The 24,819-nt window shown below is 31.6% G+C and overlaps 1 protein-coding gene across 3 annotated transcripts in view; it reads right to left on the bottom strand.

Annotated features, from left to right (window-relative positions):
* The window catches only part of AdamTS-A (ADAM metallopeptidase with thrombospondin type 1 motif A), a 100,410-nt gene that overhangs the window by 7,553 nt on the left and 68,038 nt on the right, over nucleotides 1–24,819 (bottom strand). For 2 of the 3 annotated variants that reach the window (XM_089225918.1, XM_089225919.1), the window contains exons 5-23: nucleotides 13,339–13,516; nucleotides 11,553–11,824; nucleotides 11,242–11,462; nucleotides 10,411–10,563; nucleotides 10,185–10,334; nucleotides 9,958–10,114; nucleotides 9,702–9,889; nucleotides 8,951–9,112; nucleotides 8,779–8,867; nucleotides 5,918–6,438; nucleotides 3,717–3,834; nucleotides 3,497–3,620; nucleotides 3,032–3,239; nucleotides 2,214–2,378; nucleotides 1,983–2,147; nucleotides 1,061–1,303; nucleotides 708–899; nucleotides 432–596; nucleotides 71–265 (exon numbers count right to left, since the gene is read on the bottom strand). In XM_089225918.1, coding sequence (XP_089082044.1) covers nucleotides 71–265; nucleotides 432–596; nucleotides 708–899; nucleotides 1,061–1,303; nucleotides 1,983–2,147; nucleotides 2,214–2,378; nucleotides 3,032–3,239; nucleotides 3,497–3,620; nucleotides 3,717–3,834; nucleotides 5,918–6,438; nucleotides 8,779–8,867; nucleotides 8,951–9,112; nucleotides 9,702–9,889; nucleotides 9,958–10,114; nucleotides 10,185–10,334; nucleotides 10,411–10,563; nucleotides 11,242–11,462; nucleotides 11,553–11,824; nucleotides 13,339–13,516 — 3,666 coding nt within the window. Of the gene's footprint in view, nucleotides 1–70; nucleotides 266–431; nucleotides 597–707; nucleotides 900–1,060; nucleotides 1,304–1,982; nucleotides 2,148–2,213; nucleotides 2,379–3,031; nucleotides 3,240–3,496; nucleotides 3,621–3,716; nucleotides 3,835–5,917; nucleotides 6,439–8,778; nucleotides 8,868–8,950; nucleotides 9,113–9,701; nucleotides 9,890–9,957; nucleotides 10,115–10,184; nucleotides 10,335–10,410; nucleotides 10,564–11,241; nucleotides 11,463–11,552; nucleotides 11,825–13,338; nucleotides 13,517–21,492; nucleotides 21,605–24,819 lie in introns of those variants that run through there. The other variant, XM_089225921.1, reaches the window with a different exon arrangement.

Genomic DNA, 24,819 nt, shown 5'->3' with positions numbered 1-24,819 from the left:
ACAATTTTAAGTAACCATCATAATCAAATATTATGATTAGGTGAACGTAAATAATTCAAATGATTTTTACCTTTGACCACTCCCCAAAGTTCCAAGCTATCGTCACGTATGACGGTTGTCTTTTACACGGATGTTCGTTACATGGAATTGAAGACAACGGTTTAGGATCCGCGCACATTTCTTCATCAAATAGTTCTCTTGTCCCGTCAAATGGTTGACATACCACTTTCCTTTCTTTTACGCCACCTCCGCACAATTCTGAACACTAGAACCCATGCATTGTGTAATATTATTGGGCTTGTCCAAACAAACGTTTCAAGTAGAAAATACAATTGTTATGGAATATTATAGCGTTGGTATATACATTTGTTGAGTATGATTATTGTAAACCGTTATATCCAATCGTATACGTATAATTATCAATTGCTTACTTCTCCCCACGATCCCGTTCTCCACGTTGATACCGGCTTGCAGCTTTTGTGGCTCTCGCACAACCTTCGAGCTTCAGGTTTTTCTTTGTGCACTACGCAGTGGGTTTCGTCTACGAGTTTGCCACTTACCGATGACACACAAGTCACCTCGCGCTCTTCAAAACCCTAAGAATAACGATTCAAGTTTAAATAAAAAATAACACTCGGAATCACATCATTATAATGGTTCACGCTTTTATAAGAGCACAAAAACGTTTATTTATTATTATGACATACTTTGCCGCATTCGGCTGAACATTCTTTCCATTCGTCGGCCCGCCACATTACGCACATCGGAGCGATACACACTTCGACGCGTTTCGGTTGGTTCTTTGACTTGCAAAGGTTCCACGAAACTGGCTTGGCGCTGATCGTATTTATGCAGTCTATGTTTCGGCTTCTGTAACCATTACCACACGACGCCGAACACTGAAAGGTAAATAATTAATGTACACGGACGTAATAATTTAATACACACATTATTATTGTAATATATATTGTTAAAACGTTGTCAAGATGGTTAAATTTTCACAATAGTAAACAATATATGATTTGATTGGATCACCATTATATGGTATATGGTAACTTACACTTGACCAGTGGTCTGTTCGCCATGTATAGAACTTGTTGCTCTGTATGAAGTTTGTGACATGTATACCGCTATTACTCAGAATTTCATTTTCGTGTATATCATTGTCTACACCTCCTGGACATGGGCGTAAAGTGCATTTTTCTTCTTCGAGTGGTTTTGCGATCAGCGCACATGCAGATTCATCTGCTATATTACATCGCACCATACGTCTCACTATCCCAACGCCACATGTAACAGAACACTGAAAAAAAAAACTTATTATGTCGTGATGTTTATTATTTAGTATCAATATAATTTATTTTATACGACTAATTTGCAGAAAAAATCGTTTATCTTATGACAAGTTTAAACATTATACTCTTATTTTACCAACAGTGATAAAATAATTATAAAACATTAAGATAAATATTAATAATTCACGTTTAAACAAACAATTTTTTACTTGAAAGTCAATGTTGTCTTCAAAAATGTAAAACATATGTTTTTCCAATGAGGCAATGAAAATATAAATACTAAGTGGTAATTTGTACGTATTGTGGACTAAAAAAATTCTATGTTAGTTTTACTTTAAATAAAATGTTTACTTTTCAGCAATTCGTTTGATTTGGCAGTATATTTTTAAAAATATGAACTTAAACGTGTTCTCGAAAATTATAAATGTCAATGTAAGCTAAAAATGAAACAGTATGTTATATCGTTTAAATAAAAAAAATTATATACAATTTGCAGTATGTATGTAATTATTTTTTTTTCTTGACCGACTCAAAATTAAATAAGTTCAATGTTTTGTTTACAATTTCAAATAAATGAGAATAATATTGATTAACTATATTTTTAAGCTGGGCATTTACACTTTTACTCATTCGAAAGTTAACTATTTTTATTATTTTACAAAAGATTAGTAGTTAAGTATATTTTACCTGAGACCAAAGACCTGTTGTCCAAGCTGGACATGGTTTCATAGTACACGTTTCTTTGGTAGCTGGCATATTTGTACCACAATATTCTGGAGCTAACACCCTACCGTTTTCTGTACGGCACCATACGGAACGCTCGATTTGCCCTTCGCCACAAGTCACTGAACACTAATTATATGAAAAACACACATTGTATAAACAAAACAAATGTAATTATTTTAAATCAACACTCACCGATGACCATTCTCCGACAGACCACTGGGGACATTTGTCTGTCCCACACTCTCTGGTAATTATTTTCTCGCTGTCATTACACGAAGTTTCGTCTCTTGGTTCACCATTGTCATTTACACAGTGTGCTTCCCTGTGCTGAACGCCTAACCCGCAGGTCTTAGAACACTAGACATAAAATTACATATAATTAGGTACATGAACATCATTTCAATCTAAAATTATTATTATAGTGTTATTGTTGAAGTTATCAAAGAAAATAATACAAAACATAAATAAAAATAAACGTTGAAGGAAACAATCGTGCATTTTAATTAGTATACATACGAGTATTACAATAAAATATATTATTATCGTCTTAAATTTGTTTGTTAGAGATATTAATAATAGGCATGTTCAAAAATATTTTATTATTATGTAAAATAGAATTTGGGCGTTAAATATTGTTGAAAAAACGTGTGTTAACAAATTAAATTAAAACAAAATTCTTATGATAACGAATGGGCTGAGGACTGAGACTTGTACTTGGTGTCTAGAAAAAGTTACGTGACAATAATATTATAATACGTGCACGATTGTAAAAATCAGGACTATTTAAAAAATACACTATATAAATAAAGCTTACATTTAGGCCATTTGGGCCATTTGAAAAAAAAATGTTGATAGAAGATATAGCACTAATAAAGAATTGAAAGATATACCAAAAACCGATTAGGATGAAGAATTAACAAAGACCTTAATTAGCGAATTAATAGATCAACCTGCTGGATGCTGATTACAAAAAACCAAATTATATGTGTTACGAAATAAGTAAATCTTACGGGAGTCCATTCTGTAAACGACCATCTTGATTCTAAACATTGTCCGTCACAAGGAATAGTATTGGCAGGTTTTGGTAAATGAGAACACATATTGTCCGATATTTGAGAAGAAGATCGTTTATCGTGCTCCTGAACGCACACAACGCTCTGTGTCCGAGTACCTGGGCCACACTGAGCAGAACATTCAGACTGACTTAAGGTCTTCCATCTACACAAATACAATTATTTAAGTATTAATTTATGTGAAATCGCTAAAAACTGATTTGATTACACTATGCAAATAATAATATAATAGACAAAATGTGTAAGAAATAGGTACATTTGCGTTTTCGTAAAAAATGAATCAATAATAAATGACATCGGTAGTATTTATTCATATAAGTTTATATGCCAGCTCCTAGCATAAATTACTATAACTCAATTGTATTTATACTAAATATTTAAGAAAAAAAACCAATCAAGTACTTGATGGTACAGTGGAGATTGCACGGTTGCTTTTTCGTACGGGGTGCGTCTTGTTCACTGCAATAACCTCGGGCTTCTTCACCAGTTTCTTTTCTGATGCACACGTAAATCTTCGTCTGTTCACCTGAATCACGCAAAATCGATTATAGCAAAACAAAACATTAATTGTCGGAAATCAAACAATAGGCTATGATATTGCACGCGACCGCCATATCCATACCTGAGCAAATCTTATCGCACTGTCCCCATTCGTCGGTCAATGCCCATACGTAAACGTCTCTCATCACAGTGTATTGGTATTCAATATCCGGAGCGTACGAGTTTCCAATTGACAATAACTGTGAAACAAATACCGCATCGTTAACAAAAAAAAAAAAAAAAAAATATTAATTCGAAGGTTCATAATATTATACGAATCGTTGGATGATTTCTGAGTTTTGGCACAAAAATATATCGATGTCCGGGCGAGACTTAATACATATTTTGCATTTCGTTTGTTTGGAAAGTATACGCCAATAGAATTAATGCGATTGGATACGAATGATTACGCTAATAAAACCGATGCATAGATTAAACATTTTAAAAAACTTAAGTGCACGTTTTCGTTGTTCTATGTACAACTTCCTACTGCAAATATTTGTTTATTTTTATTACCTAGGTACATATTTTATCACCTTTTTAGAATTTTATTTTAAATAGTTCATAAGAAAAATTTGAGTTTTTGAATAAACTAACATAATATTAACAACACTTAATGCGATATAAAAATGCTCAGAAATTTGTAATATTTGTAATACAACAATCTATTGAATAATAATAGATATTTCCTACGGTCTTTAAATTTAAAAAAACGCACAGTTCTTATTTTTTCTTTGCACTATTATTAATCCAATCAATGTAACTGTAAAATCATATTTAGCTGCATTTTTCAACTGTTGTTGTAGCATTTTCCATTGCTTATATTATCGATGGCGCATATGTGATTGCATTTTTTAAATGTTTAAGTGTATATTTCAAGATTTTGGTTATGTTAAGCTGTATTTAACGATATTTTTCTCAACTATCTCGTGTTGTTTTTCATCGATAAACAGTCAAAATTTAAATAGCTAAAATTTTTATTGTCGGATTAAAAAGATTAAACATCTAGTATCAGGCCTAAAATATAAATTTTCGTTTAACCATTACAAAATTATTATTAAACTTTTCATTAGTTTATATGTATAACATACATTTTTATGGAACATGATGTAGTAATATGAAGTATAATAACATGATGAACAAGTTTCCAAAAAAAAAAAATGTTTTATATTAACATATCCTAATAATATATTCGAATAATACCTCTTTTCTTTATCATTAAATTGATTGTATATAAGTAGGTAATTATAGCATGAGTCATGACTCATGATGATATATCAGTGTTTTACCTATAAATGAAAACCGTACACATAATACGGGTTGAGTATCATTTGCATCAAAATTGCAGACCCAAGTAAAAAAATATTAACCAATGTTGGCTTAATTTAAATTTAATTCGTACTAAAATAAAGATACGTAAATTGCACCACGCATTTATCGGCGGTTTCTGTTATCAAAATGTTGCATTTAAATTAAATAAATTAAAATCAATGACATATTTTAATGTCCTAAACCTGAATACTCATAACAATACTATAAATACATATATCATATTTTCTTACAAATAACTAGTATTTAGTATTTTTTCAATGATCGACTACAAAAAGTGAATAACTAATATCGTATAAAACTATCAAAATGGTAGATTATTTGATATTGAACACTTGCCTCTTATATAATGCCTTATAAAAGATTTAAAAGAAATTACAATAATCCCAGTTATCACATATGTATACCAGTTGTGTTAGTAGATAAGTGCATAACATTAAACTATTATCTTTAATTTGATACAAATCAAAATTTCTATTAACCTATGATGGCGGTTAAAATTACATAATTCGTGCAATAAGGTTACGAAAAATGAAAAAGTGTCACTTTCGGTCGAAATCAGGCGATCGCCGTTTAAATAAAGGTTATCACTCCGCCATGATATACCGTGAACCGTGATTGCGAAAAACAAATTATTTAGCTCAACGATTAGCTGAATCTTGCAGTTGGTATACCAAAACGCTTACACTGTGTATATTCCTTGTACCAGAAGGGTAGGATGCAATCCTACTCGAAGCATATTAAACTACATAATAATTAATAACCACTTATACCATTTAATCCATCAATGAAAACAGGTCATCTTATTTCATCACAATACAAAATATAGGAATTCAAAAACGATTTATTTTTTGAAATCAGTTTGGTGTCCCTAACCCCACTTAATATTATCATTATAATTTTTTGGTCATAACTTATTACGACCGTGCTGATATAATGGACAAATGAATGTACCTCGACGGTGACGTCTTTGTTGAGCGGCCTGGACGAGTTGATGCGCTCGACGGGCGCGTCCGACCCGCTGTACTCGATTGTCGTGCCGCCGTACACGATCACCTTGTTGAACGTGCTCAGCACGTAGTTGCCGTTGAGCACGTACTCGCCGGTCGCGCTGTCCACCAGCGCCAAGTAATTGTCATCTTTGCTGGACCCGTTGTGGCCGTGTTGCCGTATGTCCAAGTTGGACGACCCGGCCGGGATGCGCAACACCTTCGAGTAACCGTTCGGCGAGCTGCTGTTGTGCGTGCCGGCCACCTGTTGGCAGCTGGAGTTGTTGCCGCCGCAAACGCCGCACATGTCCAGCTGACTGTCCGAGCCCAGAGCGTGGTCGCAGCCCGCCTTTTCACACATCCCGTTGACGCATATGTCGTACTTGTCCGGGGCGCACGGCGTACCGTCCACCACCTTCTCCTTTAGCTGATAGTAAGCGGTGGACGCGGCTACGCGACAGAACAGCCTGCACCGTTCTTCTTCGTCTGCCCGCGACGAAACGACAAACATTAATATTATTTTTTACAATGCGCTGCAGACGTATGTTCCACGATCATTTCGGTACCATAGTACTATAGTACCGAAACAACAATTTGAGAACGAGACCGAAACAAATTTAATATTTTTTAGTATTTAAATAAGTCTATCAGTAAAACCCGAGAAAGTTGATTCGCTATTTAGTAGGACGTATATCGATGTGAACCAACACTCGAAACCAATATTTACTACAATCTGAACTCAAAGCGCCAATCTTAAATTAAAAAACCACTCAAACTATATTTTTATTTTTTTATACCATTAATACATTAATACAATTTATGAGGAATTCGTGTATTAAATCTTCAAGCTTTTTTAATGAAGAAAAAATGTTCTAACTAGATTCAATTTCCTACACTTAAAGTTGAAAATCAAAGCATAATTTACTGCCCCTTCCCCCCCCAAAAAAAAAAACAACATAAATTAACGAAAACAAACTGCCACATCAATACATCATTGTAAAACCAATACATTCGTCGCTCCGCTGCTCTGAATATAAAATACATATTATTAATTTATATGGTTTTGAAGGATTTTGTATCATAAACCAAAACTCTTTTACCAAACGTAAAATTATAAATAAAGTGATTTATTAATGTTTGTACAATATAATAAATTATTATTGTATACAAACAATTTTAATTTTACGTTAAATTGTTGACAAAGTCTCGTTTTTTGTTTCGTTTTACTGTTTCTATTTAGATTTGTTACTATTTACGTTAGTGCGTTACGCGTTTATAAATTAAAATCAACTTAACTTTAACGCATTAACTCGTTAGGGTACCACCCAGCCTTGAGGAGATTATATGAAAAGAAAGAAAGAACATGAAATCTGACGCGATTTGTCAATGTAAATAAATTATGATCAAATTACGTCCGTCGATCTTGGACATGAGTTACCCGATCTTATCAATTTTGAATGTAAATAAGTACTAAGTGGTATATAATACAATAAAATATTTTGTACATGCGATATGTATACAGGGTGATTTTTAAAGCTTCCTCATCCCCATTTTTCCTTTAATAGTACATTTATTCGAATTCTGATTCTTATAATTTTTAAGTAGACTTAATAACCATATTTTGAAATTTCTGATATTTTTTGTATTATTTAAGGAGTACGAGTATCTTGTGGATATAACAACTTCTATTTTTCAAATGAGAAACCTAACTGAAAATTATTTGCGGATAATTTTTTTGAAAATTAGTATGTATCTAAATTCTAATGAGTAGTTTCTGAGTTAATAAAATGTTTAAATTAAGGATAATAATCCTTAAAAATGGTTTTATACAAATCAAAACTATACATCAGGGGTGGCCACTAACTTTAACTTTGAGAGCCGAAAATTTACGAAGCTATTTCGAAGTGAGCCAAATTCTTAAGATAGGTATAGGTATATTTAAAAAATGAAAACACATTTTGAATTTTATAACAAATACAGGAACATTCATTTTTTACACTACACAGAGTATTATTGTTCAGGTAAGTACACATTAAGAAATTAGATTTTACTTTTGAAATGTGCTCTTTTATGTTATATGAATTAAATTTACTCTAACCTTGGTGTCAGGATCCACACGAGACTCCATCGGGAGCCGCATGGGGCTCGCGAGCCTCGTTGTGACCACCCCTGCTATATATTGTAATGTTAGACGTAGTATTTATTATACTTGGATCATTTTTACAAACTATCTATATGATAAATCAATCGTATTTACTAACTTTTTCAAATCATCTAAGCCCCTTATCTACCTAATCCATTACCATAAACATATTATTCATAAAACACAAAATTACATAACTATTATTTTGAATTTTGTTCTGCTTAATAAAACATAATATAAAAGGACGTTTTTGTTTAAAAAATTGAAGTTTGTATTACCACAGAATCATCTTTAAGTGGTACAAAAATTTTAATCATTCGAAAAACGATCTTTAATCGTATTTAAAGGTTTCAAAAATCTGAATTTTAATACATGGATAATTTAACCATAAAAATAGGATGAGCATGCTTAAAAAGTCATACTGTTTATGTACTTTGCTACACGTCCCAAAATACGTAACTATATTTTGCGTTTTTCCTAAATGTTTAGATGAAAACGCTGTGTTAGAAGTTCAGTTGCTGGTGGGGGGGGGGGGGGCAGCAGCAAGTTCCCTTTCCGGAATTTACGAACTATAAAGTAACAGGATATAAATATTCTAGTTCTGTAAAAACTAGAGAAAAAAATTAAATTAAATTCAAATAAGATTATTTTCTGGTTATTATACTTTAAAATTTTGAACTTACATCCACCGTACTTCGGGAGCCACTGTACATCCGGCTCGAGGTCTGCTATGTTGAATGTCTTGTTATTGAACATTGCACACTGTTCACCACTAAAAATGTCAATGGAAAAATTGAGTTGCCATTGGGGTGAAATATATTTGCAGCTCAAGTAGGTACAAACGGAAAAACTCACCGGAAGTCCGGAGTGCCAATCGGACATTCGTTCGTCGCACAACTCCGCACTCGAACGCGTTTTCCTGTACAATATTTTCCGCCATTCGACGGAGGTGGGTCGGTACAATCTCTGTAACTCTTCTTCACGCCTCCACCACATGTCCTCGTACATTCACCATAACTAAATATGCGGATTTATATACTTTATATGACCTCAGTTATTCGACAATTATACAGTATAAATGAATAAAGTGATATCTTTACTTGATAAGTTTCTTATACAACACTTAGGAATTATTGCATAGGTTTTGTAATTACGTACACGTTGTAAGCTCTTAGATTATGATCATGTTTTAAAATTATTGGAATTCATGGAACATTTTTTTAAATTTCAAATTAAGATAAATCGACAGTGCACTGTTTTGTCAAGGCTTTATATATATTTCTTATTGTTATATATTAATAATATGTAATACATATTAAGTAAACTAACTAAGTAGTAATGGAACTTAAGAATATAACGAATGAATGAGAAAAGTGGAGAAGTCATTTATTGTTAAACATTTTGTTAAAAATCAATCTCCGGATTGAAAAAAAAGTTAAAAAGTAGAAAGATATTCTTAAATGTAATTTTATGCTTTAAACCGTATTAACTGCCTATACCATAATATTTATTAAAATTTTATTCGATTCGACTATTAAACGGTGGGTAGGTACAGTATATTATAATCTGCACAACACTGATTATTTTCAACTTCTCATACACTTACGGTTGCCAAGATCCCCAACCGCCATCGACTGGTTTTAACGCATTTCGATCTTTGGGCACACATTTTCCCTGCTGACACCAGTTTTTACTGTTCCAGCATTGTGTACCATCCGCCCAAGGCATGTGTTGTGTACGGCAGCCATCTTTCTCCCCAGAACCAGTGGTACACCATAATCTCTGACACACCGGCTAAAAGCATGATTATTAAATAAGAGAAAGTAAATTTAACTTAAATAAAATAAATCAAAATTACTCACCATATAAGAACATATTTTTGATCCCGACCCGTAAATCAACTCGCATTGTTTGTCTCCCGTATAGTTTTCGCCGGCAAAATGCTTTTCGTTGGTCTGATTTTCGATTTCGAGATAATCCTTACTGGGATCATCTTGAAGACATTTACCATTTCCAGCCCTTTAAAATAATTATTATTAATAGTTATAATACAGCATTCGATTGTTAATTAATTATAGTAAAAACTCACTCCAAATACTCAGTCAAAAAGTGTCGGCTGCAAGTCGACCAGGTCCACGGATGCGAGTTGTGATCCAACATTCTTGACATGACATTATGCATCCCGTCTTGCTGTCCAAAGTCTTTACATTTACTGTCATCGTCATGTGGCATACTTAATCTAAAAGATATTTTTAGCAATCATAACCATAATAATTACAACCAAGACCGTCACCATAAATCTATTATAGACGTACACGTGTCCCAATTCATGGGCAATTGTAAATGCAGCGCTGAGCCCGTTGTCTTGTACGATTGCGCAACTGTTGACATTACACATAGTTCCTAACTGTGCCAATCCGAGGGTATTATCGCATTTCTTCTGATTATGATTTCGACAGACGTGTTCTCTGTTAAACATTTTAAAAAAGCGTACAATATAATAAACACGTACTGCAGAATAATATGAATTATTAGGTAGGTATACAGTAATTTTCAGTTACCATGTCCACTTGTTTAAAAAAGCGTGACTAGTATTTACAAACGCATAGAATACGGCTAAATACTGTAAAACGGTACCCATATCGAAACAATTCTGGAATATAAAATTGTCTCGATCGCGTCAAAAATCAAAATCGTACCTACGACAAGCATTGTAAGCTGATTGATAAATTGCGTTTGTCGTTCATTCATGAACTCTTACGGCATAGGTAGGTTGTACGACAAGTCAATGAAATGGAAAAAAACCGCGTGTGAATTACAACCGGTTTCGATGCTATCTCCGAAGAACAAACGAGTCACCGCCCTATGACCCCCGTGACATAGTCTCGCTTATTATTATTACTATTATTGTTATTACTTATTACTATTTTTAATGTGTGTTTGTGTGCGTTCGTGAATGATCGTTTTGAAAATTATACTCTGACAAGAGTAATTTGTTTATGTAATACGACAGTAATTCTAGTCGCCAACTATTATTATTATTATTATATATATATATATATATATATACGAGCATCGCCGTCATCGTCTAGACAGCTCACTTGCTCACATACATTGTCAATAAAAAAATAATAGTAAGAGTGTACCTGGTTAATAGTAGAGCGGAATCGTGGTGATTTGCGCTAGAATCGTTCTCGTCGTTATGGTGAGTTTGCCATTCGCAAAATTTGTGCAACATGTCTGCAGCTGCGATACCGCCCAAGCGGTTACGGTTTTCGACGAAATGCACGTCTCTAAGGACGACCAACTTGACTACGGCTATGTGCATTGGGTTCCCTATGCTCTTGTCCTTGTATATCTTTGATACCTATACGACCCGGGTGTCATAGTGTTAATAATACTACTATATTATGTTTACGTGTACTGTCACGGTGGGTTAGGTCGACGACACACTTACGATCGACAAGAGGGTGAGTACGTAATTGTGGAGCTCTTTTCCGTGGTATTCGGCCATTTTTTTGTCCGCGACGACCATCAGTTCCACGACGTATTCCGAAGTCAGCGATCGCTTCTTTCTGTGTTTTTTCGTGTACGGTAAATTGGTGGAGCTCGAAAAAATATCATTTTCCGTTAAACGATTCGGACCGCTGTCAACAATAAACGGTTTAACTTCGGTGGTTGCACTATCATCGTCATTAATTGTATCCAAATCCCCAGTTCCTTCGTTGTCTAAAAATAAAACAAATAAAACTTTTATTTCTGTAGAATACTATCACGATAGGTGTGTGACTGTAACTAAAATTTCATAATAGTACAACTCTCTTTGTCATTTATATTTTTGTTGTATACAAATTTAAACCACCCAAAATACATGACAGTTCAATAAAAACTACAAAATATATTGTGTCCCCGCGACTATTGAATGCCTACTCAAAAAGAAGTTCAAATCATGTAAAGAAAGACATATTGTTATTATTACTAATATTCAAAGGCGGATATTGATTAATATGAGTTCAGAGTCACGAATTCATTACGGCCGAATCGTACAGTTCATACGCGGTGTTTTTTTAAATAAATATTAATATAATCCATCAAACAATATACATATGTGTTTATTATTATTACGTAGGCTGGGAGAAAATCAATTTTATTCGTAATTTCTAGTGACGGTTTTAAAATGTAGATACTCTTGTCTCCGCGGGAGACTCTGTAGCTCTCTCTCCACAAAATGTTCTATTATGGACCTTGACATTGAATTAATGCTGCAGTTACCCGAGGAGAAGCGGAATGAGAACCCACTGCATACGAGTGAGTGGGATTTTAATATATTTATTCTGAATTTGTATTATATCAGAATGACGAAATACTATCAAACACCACCCGATTCCCGGTCTCAGATATCCATATTTTATAAATATACTGTTATTGTTATTATTATTATTACCATTATTGTTTTTTTCTTTTGTAGAAACGACACGACTTGGACTATGTGGGAATTATTGCCATTCTACATAATATTATTACCTACTAACTATATATTGTATACATAAGCACGTATACGTATTGCATTTGTATATTTTATCTTATGCCACTAATGGACTCCAAATACAAGACATGCGTTTTAAATCATCCGTACAGGCGTATTATAATCGTTATCAGACGACGGCGGACTAGCTATCTAAACAGCTGGTTCAATTATCATGATTTGTTATTGCTACTTCTTCTATATTCCCATAACGCGTTAGCTTAGGGTATACCATACTCCTGGTACGATGAATACGTATATATACATCGTGACGGAGACGACGAATAATATGTACATACAAAAATATATTATAATGCGTTGCAGCAACGTGCACGTACCTATATATGCACTCGAAAAGCTTCGCGGTGCCGATGGGATTTACGATATATTATTATTATACCCACACACACCACTGCGGTGCGGTCGTGCCCGTTAACTGGATGTTTACAATGGTCTGATTGTATATACCAATGTACCTGCATATAGTACCTACAGCGTGTGTACGATTGTTGTTCGTACAGCAAACGGGATAATCGAGACACGAGACCCACCCTATATGATATGCAAAAGCATAATCACGCGTAACCATGCACTATTACACATTATGATATTATATTATTATACATTTATACGGCCCATTAAAATCGTGTAACGTTTTAAAATAATATAATAAAACGTTTTCGCAACCGAGTCGAATGTTATTGTTGTGCACAAGTACCTTGTACTCCGCAATTTTTCTCGGGCTGATGCGATTGTTGCGTTTGTCCGGGCGACTTGTCACCTTCGGCCAACTGACCGGCCCGGTAAATGGTATGTAATGCCGGAGTTACGTGGTCGTTTGTCTTCTCTGCGGGCTCTATAAAGTAGCTGCCAGTGGTTGTGCGAATGTATCCCGTCTGAGAAACAGAAGAAACAAATACAAAATAATGTCAGTGTTATTGTTTCATGGACATCAAAAATTACTAACGGTAAATCGAGGAAAAAAATAAAAACTTTTTTTTAATTATTGAGAGAAAATAATATCATATCAAAAATAATGATATAAATGTGATAAAACTGGATTAGTATCAAATAATTCGTAATATAATATGATATAATTAAACGAAAGGAAGTAAATTATATTATAGATGGGTATAAAATCTACCTACCTATAAATAAGTGCTTGCATACATTTAAATTAATCAAAATTTTAACATTTAAAATAGTTTATTTTTTTAGTGTTAATAATAATAAAACATAAACAATACGATGTCTAATCAAAATCGTCTATACCGAGACGTGTTAAGTCATCATCACGCACGAGGAACTTTAGAAGTGTTTGTCATACAACTGCATTGGTGTTGTTTAATCCATTTGCAATGCCCACAATTATTAAAAGAACATTGATTTTTATGATACAATTAAAACATTGAATAGTGTTAAGATATAATGACACAAAATAATATTGTGCGCACGGTGTGACGGATTGGTCACGAACACAATAGTGATAAAATGTGAATCATTGAATTAATAAATTCTCTATCCTTGCTGGAAGGCTTTTGGATATGATTTCCTTTGTTCTAAACCCTCAACGGGTGATAAGCCGCGTATACCTATTTTGTTTTATATTGTTCGTTTCCTCACATCGCACACGAAGTTCTTATTAAATGTTAAAAAAATAATAACAATAACAAAATGAATCATATTTCCTAGTGAATCATCCACATGCAACGTTTTATTTTTCGCACCGTGAAGTGCGAGTACAAACATACACGAACATTTTGTTAATATTATATAACTAACTATAATTTTATTATAAGTTACCGCCGAACAACAATAAACAAATTCTTTTTATAGAATCCTTAATATTTTTTTATTTCTCTTTATTATTGATATTAAAGTACTTTCCGTCTTGAATATTAAATTGTTTAAATTTATGAATACAACGTTTTACAAATTTTTGCAGCATACACAAAATATAAACTTGGTTAATTATAGAAAAACATGGACCGCATACAAGGTAAACAGATGATAATTTTACCATTGATCTTAAAATTTATAGCCTATTTGTCCTTACTATCCAATATATAATATCCATTAACACAAAACAGTAGTCTAAATTTATAAAATTTCATCTGCCACTGCACAGTAGTACACCAAACCAAACCACTATGAGTTCTGACATTGATTTTATAATACTGTATTTAAAATAAATGTTTCTGATTTCTGTACGTTATTTAATTCTTAATTATTTCTGACAGATAGTGTTTGGACGGTTACTTAGTCAAGTTTTGATTAGTACAGAAAACTGAACAATTATAAGCCTAAATTCTTAAATAGGTACAATTTCTAAAGTCAATGCTTTGATTTGAAAAAAATAAAAAATAATTTAGGACAATAGTCCTATATATTATTATTTATATATTATTTCAATTTTAATCAAATTTTCTTAACTCCTGCAATATTATCGGTATATATCAAATACAATAATTATTACAATAGTATATGAGCACATATTATACATATTATAATATATTATAGTATGACATCCAACCATATTTAAAAAATATAGTATGTTATATATTTATAACGTCTTTTTTGTTTAAGTGTTAGGGTGTAATAAATTCATACTTCACTTTCCATGACATAAATTCTCTGTAGGTTATTTACTATAATTTTTATAATTAATGTAGGTACGTATGGAGTTATAAATCATCACATACTGAATTAAATTCCAATTAAAAATTTTGTAAGCCCTGAAAAAGAGAACAAAATTATATTGTGCCATGTGTATACTGAAAATACGACAGTTTTTTAATTACGGAGAAAGTTAAAAAATATGAATTTATCTTTAGATTACACAATCCACAGTTTTAATATTAAACATAGTATTATATAAATAGGGTGGAATCGCATTTTCAAACTCGTTTTTACTAGTTAAAAAAAAATGGTTTCCTATAAAAAAAACACGTAATTCATGTACATATTATTTTAAAATTTACAACTACAGTATCTGCAGATACTTAAGACACTCAAATAAAAATATATATAATAACATGAAATTGTATACACCACATTAGAGCTAATAGTTATTGGCAAACAAGAACAGAAATAATAATAATATAATGTCGTGTCTTATTACATATCGACGTAATGTAAACACGAGTGGCCGTGATAGTTTTTATGCGAAAAAAACCTAATTTTATCTTCAAGAAATAAAAATCGGTGTACAGCCTGCAATTATTCCATCTCAAGGTTCTCAATATTCCGAATATTTTATGGACATGGAATATAACTACAGTCAATGATACACTCGCATACATGCAGAGATGTGTGATTTATTACCTTGTTTGGTCGCGTCTAAAAATCTAAATTACTAAAATGAAATTTCAAAAGCCGTTCACGATCTAAGCATGTTATAATAATAATTTTGAGATTAACCGTCACGATCGTACATAATATAAGGGGTTATAGGACCACATCATATTATGAACCCGAAAGTAACCTGTGTATGGTTATAGGGTCATCGGATTCAAATTAGTCAACACGTGTTTGAACTTCAATTTAAGACGTGATTGAATATCGATGGTAATTTTTTAACTGCAATATTAGAAAAAATATACTTCTCCTTAGGTGGCTTATTAGGTGTTCAATTATTCATAAATCATCATAGATTTTCGAAGAGTAGTAAATATGTCTAAATGACATTTAGATAAGTAATTTACATGGATACATTTGTGTACGTGTCTTACTTGTAGTTAGTCCACATGACAAACATAATTATATAATTTTGTTAATCTTTAGACAAAATGGTGTAAATTAATTTAAGTTAATACACTTTATTAATTGACACGTTTAGTTCTATACTTTTAAAGTTAAGTAATTACTAGTAATATTAATATGTTGTTATAACCTTTTTTAGTGATTAAGTGTTTAGTTTGTTAATATATTTCATTCGAACAAGTTTCTTTTATCGAATGCCTTATAATGATTAATGGGAAACCTAATTTTGCATAGATTTATATTTAATATTTAAATAAATTGAGCATCCAAAATGTTAAGGGTGGACTCCTAAATATTTTTTCGCATTTGGTACTCGGTTTGTTTGGTTCATCTCAGATTCCAACATTATTTTTTTTTAATTTTTTTTTTTTAATTGTACATTCATAGTTAAATAATTTATTTTCTACAGTAGATGAAGATTTTGGAAATTAAAACAAATTTTTTTTCTATATTTTTCAATTTTATACATACAATCTGTAAAACTTTATTTACAATAAGGATACGTGCTAAAATAAACAAGACGGGAGTTGCATGAAAAAATAAATAACCCAGCGATTACACTTTATATTTAACTTTTTTTTTAATCTGTTATAGCTATATGTATTATTTATTTATTATTTTTAGAATTTTGACTTTTGATAAAGGATCAAGTCACAATATCATCTTCTCTTCAGCCTCCTTCGAGGGTTTCCGGGTATTGAGTTTGAGTCAAGTGCTGCGAGATTCTAAACCAAATTTATATCATACAATTTGCTTTCAGAATCACTAAACTCATTAAATACATTTTTTTATAAAATTAAGTATTACCAACTAAGTAATAAAATAAATAATACATATATATTCGTATTAAAACATAATTTCCGAGAATTAAAATAGAAACTATTTAATATTTTAATTTCATATTGACAACTAAAATTTGATACGAAACTATATAACAGTTCGTTAGTAATTATTTGAAAGTTTAAATTATTTAAATGCAAAAACAAACACAAATTTAACCAGTTGTGCATTTTTTGCATTTTGATCTTTATAATTTTTTAACAGCCACGGGTTATTTTAAAATATTAAAATAATTGACTGGTTTTTCAATATGTATTGGAATATTAACATTAATTTATGACACGAAGAGTAACAAATCTATTTAACTTGTTTTCGCTTTATTATAATTGAAAAACTAGTTTAGAAATCATTTATTGCTAAAAACCTATTACCAAAAAAATAAATATTTGATACATAAGTTATAACTAGGGTTCGGACTTCGGAAGTTATAGGAGTTGCATATTGTTCAGTATGCTGTTGAATTATAGTAGATCAAGTGAGAAATCCGAGTTATACAATGTTGAGTTTGAAAATTTAAAATTTAAAATGCATATGTTGCATATTTCGATAATTTTAGAGAAAAAGTACATATTTCATCGATTTTCATTGATTTTCGCATATTTGCGCATTTAATATTTTCTACAAAAATTAATTTTTTTCATTCTTAACTAATTTATTTTAATAATGTTACATTTTTTCAGTTCAATAAAATCTCAAACGCCAACCGGTAACACACCATATTTTTTATTTTTTTTTATGTATAGGAGTTTTAAATAATACAATTTTTTTTAACATACATTTTTATAATTTTTTTTCGTGTATATTAATAAATAAGTGATACACTTTCAATAAATAAATACATTTTTTTTTTGCATATTTCACATTTTTTAATCCATATTTTATAATTTTTTCTTGCATATTTGCATGTATATTTTGCCTCTTTTTGGTCCTTTAACTTCCGAACCCTAGATATAACCTTATAACTTTTGCATTAGGTCCTTAGATAACAACCATTATATTCAGAATGGTCTGATACACCAAATTATATATATTACTACAAATTATCGGCACTTTCCTTTTTTTGAATTTATAGATTTTATTTAATCTTTTTAGCTTAAATGCAAACAATTTAAAATCATTTATATTTCTAACTAATACATAAAGTTTGTTTTGATATGCAATTAGAATATTATACGCATGATAAAATATTATGTATTATTCAAAAAATTACTGTTCGAAAAGATGATGAAAATTTTAATTTATCTAACATTTTATAATTGTAAGTTATAACTCAAATTGAAGCCACCCACATGCTTAATCATAATAATTGTAGTCAAACAATTAAACCCACTCAAAATTGTTCAAAATTCTGTCTCAACTTCCAATTATAACGCTCGTAAAAACTTTATGGCCAAAAATTATAGTTTACAACGAACATCATTTATCTTCTCAAATTCGCATATACATTTTTTCAATAATATTATGTGTATTTTTAAGTCTTAAAAAAGAAAACTGGCTTGGTATCTTCTTTGTGCTTTAAAAGAAAAAAATAATTGTAAATAATAATGATTTTTAATTATCGGGATAGATATTCCTCTTATCTTCTATACTAACAAATGTGATTAATTTTTTTAATGTTTTTATTGAAATAAATACCATTCAAATGAAAACAATATGAATGTAATTAGTTCTTGGAAAAAATACTCTTAAGTAAAAATTAAATATGTAAATTAAGTAAAAAAATAAAGAACTGTTTTATTAAAATAATATCGTTAGAGCAGATTTTAAAAATAACTTGATAAATATTGTATTATTGTAACAATAATTCATAAACCTGACATATTTTAAAATAATAATAATAATAGTATAAAATGTATGTCATAAACTTTATAATCTAAAAAATAATAAACTATAAGTCACAACTAAAAAATAGTTAAACTATTTAAATTATATAATTGTATTTTACTAAAAATGTAACGATAGTAGCCCGTATTATCGAAGCGGAAATTTATTTATGTAAATTTCAAGATCAATAAAAAAAAAAAAAACTTTATAATAGAAAAAAAAACTGTATAAAATGTTATACAAAATGTTATTCTATTGTATTTCGGGTGTAATAAAACACAATAGACGAATAAAATCAAAAATAAGCAATTAATCATACAAGAGGCCATAAATAATTTTTAAATTTGGAATAAATAATGTTTACTAATGCATTGACTTGTCTGACAATATTTAAATTTAAACATTCCTCTCATTATCACCATCTATTTACATAAAATAACAATAAAAAGTTTATCAAAAATTATACACGTTTATTGTCGATTTGTGTCGTGTATGATAATTAAATCCGAAAATATGCCTAAAGCAAAAATTAATAATAACTTACTCGATTTAATTTTTCTTTCCTTTACCTGTACATAAACAATTAACATGAATATACATGGTGTATACAATACAATATATAGTATTACATATTGTTATATATTTAAACTATTTAAGGGGAATTAACAACGTTTTGTTACCCAAAAAAATGATTGATATTTTGGTGATTTTGAAAACAAATACTAGCCCATAAAAAATGCATATTGTTTTTTTACAATTCATACAATTTCGTCCTATCCAATGCAATAATTGCAACGCTAGTGGTGAAACTGTTGATGATATCCCGGGTATAATATTATAATACAAGGGGTCGTGGCGTGAAACGTGCTTATTATAATATTGTTGTCTATACGTTATAATAATAATAATAATAATAATATATACAATGTATATTAAAATGCATCCATATAGGTAAAATAATATATGCCGATTTGAATAAGTACCGACGCTCGCTCATTATAATATAGTACGTGTAGTACTATTGCGGTCTCGTTTTATGCATGGTGTGATAAAACCCCGTGAATAATAAGAACGTTATAATATTACTGTAGCTGTTATAGGTACCTTTGGTAGAAATAAACCCTGCAGTGCATTTGTTCGTATACGCATCCATACCATATAGCTATATAAGTTGTATAAATATTACACGAGAACACCCGACCGGAGCTGAGTCGAGTATTACTCTCGTACGTCCCATTACAATAATATTCTACGCGGGTTTGATATATAAAAATAAAGAATAAAAAAAAATACGATAATAACAATATAGAGAAAACGAGAGACTTGAGCGCAAATGCGTGGGCGTGTCGATACAGATAATACATATTAATAAATATTATATTGCAGCTATAATCTCTAGTCGTCTGTCGCGCACTTAATGTTATGCACCTGTACGATAATATGATATTGGCTCTCAGAAACCGGTGTCGGATTTTCGACGGGGGTGGTGGTGGTGATCGGGATAGGGGGTATATTATACGAGCAAACCTATTCGTCGTCATCAGATCATCATCATAATAATATCTATATATGTAGATATTATATTTTAAGATACCAGCTACTCGTCTAGTGTTTCAGCTCGGACTAATCTCACGACAATCGCCGTTTGACAATGGCCGTGATCCTCGTCCTGCGTGGGCAAATTCTTCCGTTGAAATATTCAATAACAGTATATATACGTCTATAAAATTATATACATATTATTATGCTCTATATATATTTTATAATACATAAAATATAATAATAATATGTGTAAAAGGTGAACTGCAATAATGTTTCGAGGCGAGGGTGGGTTAGTGATAATGGCGGCGTTGGTACCAACTATGTCTAATGTTTCATCTCGGCCTGATTTCAGGGTAATCGCCGTTTGACAGTGGTCGTGGTCTTCATCCGGTGTGTGCAAATCTCCCGTTCGTAATACAGTAACATTGTATACGTCTATAATAGGTATTATATATTTTTACACTCGTCATATACGATAAAGGCTTTATAATATTATAGTATACGAATAATGTAAGTAATTATATTTTGGGGTAAGGGAGGATCGGTGGAGGTGGAAATCGGGTTGGGGGCTATAGTGTTTCACCTCGGCCTAATCTCTCGACTATTGCCGTTTAAATGTAGTCGTGGCACTCATCCGACGTGGGAATTATAAAATCTCCAACAATATAGTGTACCTAATATATATTATAATATCTACTTATAATATTATTATATTTGTATACTCGCAATATGCGATAAAGGCTTTACGTATAGGGAAATATTATAATGTTATAAAAATACGTATAAATGTGTAATATATGAAAATTTGAAAACAATATTTTATGCACACGTGGTGGCGGTCCGCTGGCAGCGGAAACCAAACGAACGGCAATATAATATTATTATTATATTAAATCGTACTTACATCATATTGTAATGGGTGCGTGCTGTACAAACACACCGACACAGCAGCTGCAGCCTCGGTGACGGTGGTGTCGAGCGATTTCATACGGACTGCGCGTGTTGTACACGACTTTTCGCATCGAGAAAGGTCAATGGAAGTATATAATATAATATATTGTTATACATAAATATAGTGTTAAAGAACTAATAGTATAATTATTGCGGCGGAGAGTCGTCTCGTCATGTGCGGTACACGTCATCGTATTCGCTCTCGTGTATACAGTGTGATTCGCCAAACGGGCTCACCTCTCCCCCTCCCCCCCCCCCCCGTTTCCATTCTAAGAACCGTGAATATATATGAAATCCTATTTTTAGAATTTATAAGTATGTCTCTACTCTCTAGAGACCATGTTTTTAAATATTTAGAATATGTATATGCGTGCAGTTTGAGAAGTGTCCTGCAGTGTACGCATAGGAGGATAAACCGGCAAATATTAAGAGGGCAGTATATTGTTCGTTAGCATATATTATAGAACCATGAGGGCAAATACCCCGCTTGTGGGGGACAAGCCTAAAAAATGTACCGATACAAAATTTTTTTCAATAGTTTATTCTAAAACTATAGGTAATAAAACTTTTATTTAGGTGTAAATGTTAATAATATTATAAATTAATTATTTATGATTAAATATAATCATGCAATCATGCCAATGACATAATAACATAATATAGTATAGTACTTCAATTACTACTTCAAGATAATATTTAATTTTTTTTAGTGAAAACGTTCATTTATATCAATTATTACATAATTGTATACTAGCTTTTCCGATATTCTGTTATTCATTTATCTCCGGTTTTACTATACTAGTAGATATTGTTCCGAGATTAAATTTGGACGCAATATATAATTTAATAATCAGTTATTACTTTATCAGCCACTAATTATTTTGTATGAACATTTTTAAAATTATGAAAAAATTATTCCTAACTGTTACATAAGACATGACTACCACGAGAACGAACTGAAACCAAAAATTAAAAAAATATTTTTGCGAACGACATACTAACTTCTACAAAACCGTCACCGCCTTATACACTGTACAAATTGCTTAAGCATGCAGATATTTTCATTGTATTGGACAAAGTCGAAATTCGAACGCTCTGTATAGAATATAATTTCTGCAGAGTTGTTTTACAACCTATTAAGGATGCATAATATTCCACGATGATAGGAGACGATTAAAAGGCCATGATAGACAGTCTCATAATATATATATATATATATATACATTTTTTTTTTTTTTTTAGCATTATAGACCATTTAGGCCCTTTGCTGCCAATATCAAATTCTTCCACTCTTCTCTATTATATGCATGCATTAGGTCTTCACGCCAATCTAATATACATATATAATATAAAATAGTTTGATGTAATATTCAGCTTGGAACATAAATCAATAGGTACATACAAGTCTTACAAATATTAAAAAGATATGCCGATAGATTAATCTTGATTGGCGATTATATCTAATTATGATTAACTCGTGCACAGTAACTCGCCCTGTATATGCTGTGGATTTTTGCATGCGCACGTGTGTGTGTTCGTGCGCAATATGTAGATCGTGCGAAATAAAACTCGGCTGACCGACCATCTCGGCGGGAACAACGGAGGCTGCCACGACGACGGTCTGGCGATATTTATAAATCGAGAGGGTACGCGCGAGCCTGTATCCCGTATAAACACTGTAAAACTACCGTAACCGACGATATATTATGTTATTATAATATATCAATATGTGCGAAATGATGTAGGTATATAACATTATACGCATTTACAGAGCGCTGGAATTCACCCTGCGATGGGGTGACACATACCTTAAGGGGATGCTAAATTGCAGGATGCCGGTGATGACCTTAGTCATTACGCGTCCCATCTACAAGACTGAGTTGTCCCATTTTTAAGCACAGTGTGCCAACGAGACGAGTCTGTTTTGTCCCGTCATAAAATCACACGAATAATAGATGAATTCATTATTTCCCGATTTTTTTATTATCCAGTAAGCGATCATAAAAGTGAAGGTTAAGTATTTAAAAAAAACAACTAAAATTAAAAAAAAATCAACGTTTAAAGTTATCTCAATAGCCAACAGAAAAAATGATGATCTAAATTCAAATGAAACTAAATACATCAAATAGGGAATTAATTTATTTTCAATTAATCATATCATCAACAAGTGTTTAACTTTTATAATTGTACCTTTATCTGATTTGATTAATCAAAACAAATTTATAATTAAAAGTAGATTGTTACCTACAAGCTAAAAGTGATAGGTATAAACCTAGTTCTAACTTAATCATAAATTCAAAATTCAATAATATAGTTACCAAGTCAGTAATAATTACCAAACGTAGTTTTGTTTTATTTTAAAGAGATGGGGACGTGTCAAATTCAAGTCTCGCTTTTTAATATTATTAAATCTTAATTTAAATCACCATATATAGCCATGGTATATTGTTAACGGAGGCTCAATATAATATTGTGATAAATTATAAGATAATATTATATTATAGAATAATAGTAATATGCGCGATGAATTAAAACGCGTTTCTGCCTATTCGGCACTCGCGATTCATATTTAAGTGTATAACAATAAAAAATTTAAAAAAACTTACTACTATACGGACCTCGATAGTGAAAAGTGATAACGGTATAACGATCATAATTGTATTAAGCACGTGGCAGCGGTGGTTTCGCGGACGTTATAATATTATTATATATTTCATCTGCTATTGCTCATTCGGCAGCTCGTAAACGGTTTTTTGGCGATGTTTACGTGCGGTCGTAGCGTGATGTGTATACGAGAAAAAAACCGAATTAATATTAACACACGGTCTGCGGTGGCGGCGGCGATGGGATGAGGCACGCGATGCTTTCCCTTTCGTTTTCACGCTGCTTCTACGTAATAATAATATATATATTTTATAATATTATATACCAGTCTCGACGCCACCGCCGCCGCCCTACATCTCTTCTGCGCTGCCAAAACCCGCGGAGTCGGTCGTCACGTCTCCGCCACGTCTGCTGTATAGTCACTCTATATAACTGCGTCGCGCCCTCCATTAATAATATTATTACTATATAACGTTACGTTTAAACGCACTCACAGCTAAGTCTCGGAAGGCCGATGCGTACCATTAAACCATATATTAATATTATAAAAATTTAATGTACAACATACAAATCCACCTACACAATAAAAAAATAATTAGGTGCCTAATCATCAAATGTGAATAAAAAAAATCGATTATGGGAGTGAAGCTAGACAATTTTATTTTTAGTCATAAAA

This window comes from Diuraphis noxia, unplaced genomic scaffold (assembly GCF_037042655.1).
Source record: "Diuraphis noxia isolate RWA-SAM2 unplaced genomic scaffold, SU_Dnox_SAM2 contig0004, whole genome shotgun sequence".
In the NCBI taxonomy this organism is placed as follows: domain Eukaryota; kingdom Metazoa; phylum Arthropoda; class Insecta; order Hemiptera; family Aphididae; genus Diuraphis; species Diuraphis noxia.
Note: the sequence above shows the minus strand (reverse complement) of the source record. Positions and strands in the feature narration are given on the sequence as shown.